A 9,292-nucleotide genomic window follows, 5' to 3' on the forward strand; every position below is an offset into this window, starting at 1 on the left:
CATTGCAAAACAGCCGGCAGCAGGCGACTAAAAGGCCTCTGGGTTCATCCAGCCCAGTGCCACATGATGCTCTCTTTCAGTCTCATATTCTAGCACGCTTTCCCCCAAAACTGGTGCTCTCTGCAGAGGTCAAACACATGCCCACCAGCTTGGGGAAAGGTGGCTCTAGCATCTTTTATCCTCCCTGGGTGTTCCCTGTGAGCAGTGTCCTCTAGAATATTCTGACATTAGCAGCTGCCACATGGTGACCCCCCCCCTTCATCCTCCCTTCCCCACTAAAATTAAGTAGCACTTGGGTGTTTGGCCTTCAAAAATGCAACCCAATGTTCATAGTATCTCTGCCTCCCACTTGCAGCAGCCCAAAAGGGACTTGTCTAACATGCACTAAATGTGATGCTTAATTGGAAGAGTCACTCCATTAAAAAAAAGAAAACGGGAGGAAAAAGCTTTTGACCGCTGGTCAATTTTTGATTTAGTCTTACCCCAGCTCTTACAAAGAATCCTGGCCAGGGAAGAGCTTAGTCAGTTTCAATTCCTCTCTTTGTCGGTTTCACTTTCTAGCCCGCAGACCAAAGTATTTCTAACCCAATGAATGGGTTTGCCTAGGTCCTTAATTTCATCCTTCTTTGACAGAAAAGAAAAGCTTTGCATTAAGTTATGGCCAAAGGAGTCCCTTTGCTTAATGCTTTTAAAAAAAAGGAAGAGGACACACACAAAAGCCCTCTACATGATGTTTGAAAAGACAAGGTTCAGGAGCTACAGATTCCTTCATCCCTACACAGACAGGTTGGACACTGGAACAGTTAAGTTCTGTGCTCTTTCTAGGTTGCATACAGATGGGTTACAAAAATTAAACCCATGCCTTTTTACTTGCTGAGCCCCTGGACTTAGCCAGTAGCCCAGCCTAAAACTCCAGCATCTATTATAATCATGTAGAGCAGGCTTCAGATGTGTTGCACTACATCTCCCATTATCCCCAGTCAGCATGGCCGATGGCCATCTCGATTTATCCCTTAAATGGACGTGACAGCAAACAGTCTAGAAGTTGTTCATCTTGTTTAGCTGCTTGGGAAATGTCAGTGTGGTGGTGTTGTTTTAAAATCCAGCATACGAACGTGTCCTGGAAAAACTAACAGCCATTCTCATAAGAATATCAGAAGAGCCCAGATGCTGAATCAGACCAATGGTTCATGTAGTCCAACACTCTGTTCACACAGTGGCCAAGCAGTTCTCAACCAGGGACCCATTGGCAGGATACGTGGGCATAAGCACTCTCCCACCCATGCTCCCCAGCAACGGATGTGCACAAGCTCGCCGCCTACCAGCAAACCCTCAAGATATTCAAATAGGCTGGAGGCAGACAACTATTTTTAAGAGTTGGAAGTGATTTGAGAGAGGTTCTACTTCTCATGGTGTGTACGCCTGTAGGTACTAGGGCTGAGCACGGACCCCCCGCTCCACCAAGCTCCCTATCCGCAAATTGCGGATCGGGCCCGCTCCGCCCCGCCTTGATCCGCCTAGGGTCCGCTGCGGAGCTCTGGCTCCAAATTGGAGTTCCGCTGCGGCGGGGGGTGGTGCCAGGTAAGGTCCCCCTCCCTCCTCCCCCTTACCTGCTTCCGTCCCGGCCCGCCGCCAGCTTCACTAGAGCCTGCAGCAAAACCCGGAACTGTAGGCCCCACTTGGCTCTAGTGAAGCCAGTGACAGGCCGTGACAGACGCAGGTGAGACCCCCTCCCCCTTGCCCCCTTACCTGGCTCTGCCACTGTCGCCGCATGGGTGGTGGCGGCAGCGGCAGGGCCAAGTAAAAAAACCCTTACCTTTTTTGCGGAGCTCCGGATCGAGGCGAAGGATCCGCCTTCACCTCGATCCGCTCCGCTCTGCTCCGCTGCTCCCCCGATCCTCTTCGCCTCCACCTTAAGGAGAGGCGAAGCACCCCAATCCACTTCTACTTCTCCGGTCCAAGGAGAAGCGGAGCACAGCCCTCGTAGGTACACACTTTCCCCCCTGTCCCCTCACTGTTGCCTGTCTTCATACAGGCTCTGCAGGATTTGTGGAAACACTATGAAAACCTACACAACCTGTTTAGCACAGGCAAAAGTGGGCAGCGCGTGCACATCACGAGCAGCCCTCCCTCTTTCAAAGTGCTCTCCGCTCGCTGGAATGGATCATAGAATCATAGAATAGCAGAGTTGGAAGGGGCCTACAAGGCCATCGAGTCCAACCCTCTGCTCAATGCAGGAATCTCATCTGCCTCCTCGTCTTATCTGCCTCCGCTTCTCCAGGCTGCAAAACACCCTGTCAGTCGTCAGAGACTGACAGCTGGCTGAAGATAGGCAGTCTACGGCCCAGGGGCCCCAGGCCTGGTGATTCAGAGCCGCTGCTGCCTCCTGAACTCCCAGAGTCGTCCTGGTCGGAGAGAGAGTCGGCGGAGAAACTCTTCTGGAGCCTCAAGACGCTTGGGAAGGCAAAGGGGCCACTGCAGGGAGCCGGAGGAGTCGGGCGGGAGCCGAGGGGACACAGCGAACCGCCCAGCGGGGCCTGGCTCAGGGCATCTAGAGGGAAGGGCGGCGTGGGCAGGTGGAGGCCGCCGGGAGCTACCAGGGCCAGAGAGGGCAGTGCAGGTGGCGGGCCTTCCAGGGGGCTGCCTCCGGAGCCGTGGCGGAGCGGCTGCAGGTTCCGGGGCGGCGGGGGGCGGCGCTCGTCGGCGTTGTGGACGAAGTGGCAGCGGGCCCCGTAGGGGCAGATCCCAGAGGTGTGGAAAGTCCGGCAGGGCTCCGTCTTGTACTTGGGGTGGCGGTTGAGCGCCCGTAGCTCTCCGGTGCCGTGGGCGTACTGACACTTGGCGCCATACTTGCAGGTGCCGCTCTCCTCGAATGTGCGGCAGAGCTCCGTCTTGTAGCGCGAGGAGACCGCCTTGGCCTCGCTCCGGCTGCTCTCGGTCAGGCTCACGGAGCGATCCGTTCGGAAGTGGAGGCGCTCCAGGCTGCGGTGCGGCAGCTCGGGGTCCCCCGACCACTGGCCCTGGAGGGACCACGCCAGGTCGCTTTGATCAGGGGCGGCCTGGGGAGAGACGGCATCGTCCCGGCCTTCGGAGCCTGCCCCGCTGGAAGCAGAGAGGGCAGTGGGGCAAGCAGAACAGGTGCGCTGGAATCCCGGGGGGATCTTGGCGTCTGCGCTGTTGTCTTTGTTCACATTCAGGCCTTGAAAAGTCTACAAGGACGGGGGAGAAAAACACATGAATCGGGACACTGTTCTTATTTTAAACATAAGAACATCAGAAGTGTCTTGATGCTGGATCAGACCAAGGGTCCATCTAGTCCAGCACTCTGTTCACACAGTGGCCAACCAGCCATTGGCCAGGGACCCACAAGCAGGAAACCGTGCAACAGCACCCTCCCGCCCATGTTCCCCAGCAACTGGTGCACACAGGCTTACTGCCTCGGATACTGGAGGTAGCACACAACCCGCAGGGCTAGTAGCCATGGATAGCCTTCGCCTCCAGGAATTTGGTGGCCATCACTACATCTTGTGGTAGTGAGTTCCATAATTTAACTATGCGCTGTGTGAAGAAGTCCTTCCATTTATTTGTCCTGGATCTCCCTCCAATCAGCTTCATGAGATATCCCCTGGTTCTAGTATTTTGAGAGTGGGAGAAAAATGTCTCCCTCTCCGCAAGGGGGCTAAACAGAAACTGTACCAGTATTTTAAAACAAACATCTAGCTAATGCCATTTAAAAGACTCCTTGCTCCATATCAAGATCAGTCACAGAATTTTAGTACACCAAGAGATTTTGTGATGGCAGCGGGGAAGACTTTGGCAGAGATTGGCTAAGCTTCTCTGATGTCAGAGAGGCAGGATGCCTTTCAGGCTGCAATTGGCTGAGCTGCTCAGATCCCAGAGAAGGATGGGACAGGCTGAAGGGTCCAGGGAAGGAGGAAGCAAGGGCTCAAGAAGGCAGCAAAGTGATGGTCTTGTTGATTTTTTGAAACTTATTATTATAAAATTTTGACACAAGGAAAGAGAGAGAGAAAGAAAGGAAGGAAGGAAGGAAGGAAGGAAGGAAGGAAGGAAGGAAGGAAGGAACAGCCAGTGGCTTAGATGCTCTGCACTGGTTCTGACTGAAACCCAGATCGGATTTGCCGCCCCACGGACATCAGAGCCATCAGCCTCCAGTTCTTCAACTTGCATTCCAGTCATTTGGGTTCAATCTGCCGGGGGCAGCAATGGCCTCTTGCCAAGTGATCCAGAGGGGGAAGCAATTTACAGACCAGCCAACGCTCCCCGCCACATAATTGTCTGCACGGCACAGTCCAGGGCAAACCCTTTTCAAAGCCTAAGCAGATGCAAGCTTCTCCAAGCCCTCTCTTGGGCTTCCAGCAAGAGGGACCGGCTTACTGCAGTACATACCGGTGCAAATCCCAGGATGGAGACGGACGCTCGCCAGAAAGGAAGTGCTTAACTAAATGCCGCTCCATATGGTCAATGGGGGTCTGAGTCTCAGCTGGTCAGCCCGCGACTTCCAGGCTGGGTTGTGGGCAGCTGTGCTGCTAATCAGAAGGTCGGCCAGAGAAGGGGCCCATGAGGCTGCAAGATACTGAGAAGCACCTTGGAGAAGCTCCTTTAGGGCTCTGACTGGTTCTGGCTGAAATCCGGAATGGATTCGCTGACATCGGAGCCACCAGCCTCCACTGGTCCTGATGGAAGATACAGGGAATGCCTGCTCTACTTGGGTCCACCAGCAGCCTTCTTATCAACTCTCCTCCTCTGTCAGCTGTAGGCCAAAATTAAAGCTCTTTATCTTTAACATGGAATTGGCCAGCCCTTCGAAGAGAGGATGCCTTCAAACAGAGGACTGTCCTGTGTAAAAGGAGACATATGGCCACCCTGCTCCTTTTCCAGGAATCCTTTTACCTGACCCCTTACGGCAGATGAACACCTGTGTGCCCCTCCACTGGCTCCCCACCCACTTGCTGGGTGGCTTGCCACTGAACACGTGAAGCGAATCTACCCAAACCCCTCACATCCAAAACGATCCAGGATGGCCCATTCACAAGGGTTGCACTAGAATCATAGAATAGCAGAGTTGGAAGGGGCCTACAAGGCCATCAAGTCCATCCCCCTGCTCAGTGCAGGAATCCACCCTAAAGCATCCCTGACAGATGGTTGTCCAGCTGCCTCTTGAAGGCCTCTAGGGTGGGAGAGCCCACCACCTCCCTAGGGAACTGGCTCCATTGTCGTACTGCTCTAACAGTCAAGAAGTTTTTCCTGATGTCCAGCCGGAATCTGGATTCCTTTAACTTGAGCCCATTAGTCCGTGTCCTGCACTACATCAAGTGATATGTGAACCAGTGCCCAGCTGACATGAAGCTGAGCCTCACATGGTTGCGCTCGCTCCTGCTCCTCCCTCATTGCGCTTGGCATCCCGTTCCTCCCCCGTTTTGCCTTTCTCACTGAAGAAATTCCAAAGTGATGTTCCTCAGGGCAGAGACCTTATCCCCTTGAGTGCAAAGCACTAAAGAACAACAATAAACTGGAGTCCTGCTGGTTTCCTGCTGGTTACGGAAGTCAAGGATGGAGAGTGGTCACGAGGATTGGCGCCTTTCAGTGTGCACATGCATCTGCTCAGACACCTCTCAGTGTCTGCAGACAGGGGGTCAGCAACTCAAAGCCCCTGGGCCCATATTTGAAAGGCCGTATTCTCTCTTATGAGCCTGCTCGTGCTTTAAGATCTTCTGGAGAAGGCCTTCTTTCAGTCCCACCATCTTCACAGGCACGCTTGCTGGGAACATGAGACGGGGCCTCCTCGGTGGCTGCTCCAGTGCTCTGGAACTCTCTTCCCGGGGAAGCTAGGCTGGCTCCCTCCTTGATGGGCTTTCGGAAGCAGGCTAAAACTTTTTTGTTCCAGCAGGCCTTTGGAGAATAATCTGGCCCTCCATCTATGTTAATGTCTTATAATTTTGTTGTGTATTTTAAACATTTATGGTTTTGTTCCCCCCACCCATGTATGTTTTAAGCTTTGTAAGGCCACCCTGAGGCCCAGTATTGGGCAAAAGGCGGGATACTACTACTACTACTACTACTACCACCTGCCTCCCAGTTGCTAAGGTAGAGGCAAAGGTTGTACAGTGAGAATGGAATCAGCTGGGCCACTTTATGTGGGGCAGGGGGGAGTGCCAGCCCACCAGCCTTCACTTATTGTGCCCCCTGCTCCACCGGGTCACAGACCTGCTGGCTCACTACTTTGAGGGGTTTCACTTGGCCCTGGGGGTTGTGAGGTTTTTGTCCCTTCTAACAGACCCCTACAGCTTTCTACGGCTGGTGCATCACCAGGGATAAGCAGGCTGTGAAAAAAACACACTTGGCCAGGTGTCACACGCAAGTGACTAAAAGCAGTGCCATTGATACACCTGTGCAAGGAACGCTTTGGACTCGGCGTTAGTGTGATGGTGAGGGGGGGGGGTGGGACGACCTCCCAACGAAACAGAGAGGCAAATATTGCTCCACCATGGCTTTATCCCAGCATAGGGGACCATATGCTATAGGTCAATACTCTTGTTGCCAAGGAAACAGACAGACAGCAGGAACAAAAGGGAGGCAGCGGCGTCACCCCCCTCCTTCCCTCAAGCCTTCACCAATTCTGATGGAAATTTCCACACTTGATGCCGAATGCCGACACACACAGACGCCTGCAGCTGGTGCGCCCCAAACACAGCAGCCTCGGAGGACTTCCTTCCTGTGTTGCTAATATTTCTTGCATGATAAGAACTTCTTTGATTAAGTTACGAGATCTATTTCGTGTTTGGTTTTGAAACCGAGTCCTTGGCCATCATTGCCCGCTCCGGCTTTGTTTTGTGTACAGCTCACTTAACAACGCAGAGCCACGCGGCCAGGGTGGGTCTGAGGCCAAGCGCAGCGCTTGAGAACTTCCAACCGCAGGCTCCGAGCAACACGGCACACGCAACTGTTTTATGTCAGCACATGCGCCGCAGGCGAAGACAGTCTCGACCGAGTGCACCCGTTCTGGGGACTTGTAAATCTCTGATTAGAAGCTGCCCTAAAGGAGGAGGAGAAGAAGAAAACCCCAACTTCCTACTGCAATGTCAGAGTTACTAAATTTATTATCATTCTTTCATATATGCAAAAATTAGATGTACAGCTGCAACTTTTGATACTGGCTTTAGGGTGCAACCCTGTGCATGTTTAGGCACAGAAAAGTCCTACAACTCCCAGAATTCCCCAAACATGGTGCTTCTCCATGCTTGGGACTAGCACCCCCATACTCCCTTACCATTGTCTATGCTGGCTGGGGCAGATGGGAACTGTAGTCTAGCCCATCTCTAGCGCATTTGGAGAAGGCCGGAGTTTCACAACTGTGGAGAATGAAGCGATGCTCCAATCAGCAGCACGCCCACTCACGCTCTGTAAACGTGCAGGTTAAATTTACGTTTAGGGACACCCCCCACCCCACTCCAACGGCCTCGATCCAAGCAGCAGTGCTCAAAACGCAGAATCAAGAGCTGTAGAGACAGGATGCTTAAAGGACTGAGAAAGATGGTGTGGAAGTGGGGGTCAAGTATGGAGAGCAACAGATGGATCAGAAACTAGAGCAAAACCCTCCTTGATCCGAAGTCCAGCAGCACTTGGCCAACCTCCCCGCACTGCCAAAGTTGCACGCGTGTCTCTCTCCGTGTGTGTCTTTTTGCAACACGCGTTTGGCAGAAAGCCAGTGCAGAGGAGAGACTCCTGGTTGTCCCCTACACACACACACACACACACACACACACACACACACACACGACACCAGGACGACGTCTGCCCCACAGAACTACACAATGTCAGCAAAAGTGGGGGAAACCAAAACGAAATAAGAAAATAGCAATAGCCAGTTTTTGCTGCCATTTAAAAGAGTTGGAAGAGACATTTTGCAATAAAAGCTGAGGTGTGTGTGTTGGGTGGGGGTGTGTGGAAGCGGGTGAGAGGGAAAAGCTTGACATGGATCAAATGCCTTTCAAAACCCATTTTGAGCCTCCTCCTTCAATACACGCAGAAATAATCCAGTGGGGCAGAATCCCTTGTCCCAGCACACACAGATCCACCCCACAGTTCAGTAAAGGCCTGTTTTTAAGAGCAGGCAGCAGACGGGCAGAATTTGCGACCCGAGAATCCTCTGAGCGTGTTGCACGTTAACCGTTTCCCCCAAGTCTGTCAGCAAAAAAAGTTTCCTTTGCTACCACTTCTCTCCCCACCACCACCACATCGCGCACTGGTCAAATGTGGGGGTTTGGAGGGGGAATGCAAGCAAGGCAGAGAAAGGAGGGGGGGAAGCACAAGTCAGCCTTAAGAACACGAGCAGAGCTGCTGCCTCGGAAACTTTCCGGGGAAATTTCAGTGGGGCTGGGGGGGTGGGGGGGCTCAGCAAACGACGTGCCTGCCTCCAGAGCACCGACTTACCTTGCAAAGGGCATAATCCAGATAGGCAAAGAGGCTTTGGCAATCTGAGGGCATCTTCGCTCCTTCGCAGGGTTTTCGCTCCGGCTAGCGCTGGCCCAGCCTCATCGCTCCCGCGTGGAGAGCATCTCATTCAACCTGGAGGCCTCCAAGTCAGCGGTGCTGCTTTAAATACCAAGGCGGGCAGGGACTCATCCTTCTTCACGGCCTTCTTGAGGCCACGCCTTCTGGTCCAAAGTTTTCAGAGGGGCAGGGCGGGGGCAGGCCTGCAAGGAGCGCGGGGAGAAAGAGAAAAAGTCCAGTGAAACAAAGGAGGGATGGACACCCTTCTTGCAACAAGGGCTTCTCGTTTATTACTACTTATTTCATTACTACATTTATATCCCAGCTTCCCACCCACCCGTCTTGCAAAGAACCCAATGTGGCACACATAGTCCTCCTCATTTATCCTCACAACAACAACCCTGTGAGGTGGGTTAGGCTGAGTGTCAGTGACTGGCGCAAAGTTACCCAGTGAGCTTCCATGGCCGAGTGGGGACCAGAACTTGGGTATCTGGAGTTCTCATCCAGCACTCTAACCACTAGGCCACACTGGTTCTCACCAAGGATGGTGCAGGCTTTAGAGTGATGCAGAACTCTGGATTGGGCAGAATGGATTGGCACAAATTGGCAGCGATGCAGAAAGCGAGGTGGGGGAGGAGACTCGATAAGGGGTCAGCTGCTGGATCAGGTTTTCCACAATCTCTCTACAAAGAGATGTCAGATATTGGCAATTAGCAGATTTCTGGAATTGCCTAATAGCAAAGGGCAGCAAAATCCTTCCCTCCCTCTCCTGTTTGTCCCA

General features: G+C 53.0%; 1 protein-coding gene across 1 annotated transcript; it reads right to left on the reverse strand.

Annotated features, from left to right (window-relative positions):
• Positions 1-2,297: 2,297 nt before the first annotated feature.
• Positions 2,298-8,505, reverse strand: LOC134408314 (mRNA decay activator protein ZFP36L2-like). Its single transcript, XM_063140561.1, has 2 exons — positions 8,452-8,505; positions 2,298-3,209 (listed from the first exon to the last, which is right to left on the reverse strand). Exons 1-2 carry the CDS (start codon positions 8,503-8,505, stop codon positions 2,298-2,300), a joined length of 966 nt encoding a protein of 321 aa, XP_062996631.1.
• Between the last annotated feature and the right edge of the window lie 787 nt (positions 8,506-9,292).

The sequence above is a fragment of the Elgaria multicarinata genome, chromosome 13, assembly GCF_023053635.1.
Source record: "Elgaria multicarinata webbii isolate HBS135686 ecotype San Diego chromosome 13, rElgMul1.1.pri, whole genome shotgun sequence".
NCBI classification, from domain to species: domain Eukaryota; kingdom Metazoa; phylum Chordata; class Lepidosauria; order Squamata; family Anguidae; genus Elgaria; species Elgaria multicarinata.

Bases quoted from the DNA above. Each gene is read 5' to 3' on its own strand.
- LOC134408314 (XM_063140561.1), bottom strand. From the start codon at position 8,505: ATGCCCTCAGATTGCCAAAGCCTCTTTGCCTATCTGGATTATGCCCTT. The intron at 3,210-8,451 runs GTAAGTCGGTGC...CCGTCCTTGTAG, and splicing joins TGGATTATGCCCTTTGCAAG to ACTTTTCAAGGCCTGAATGT.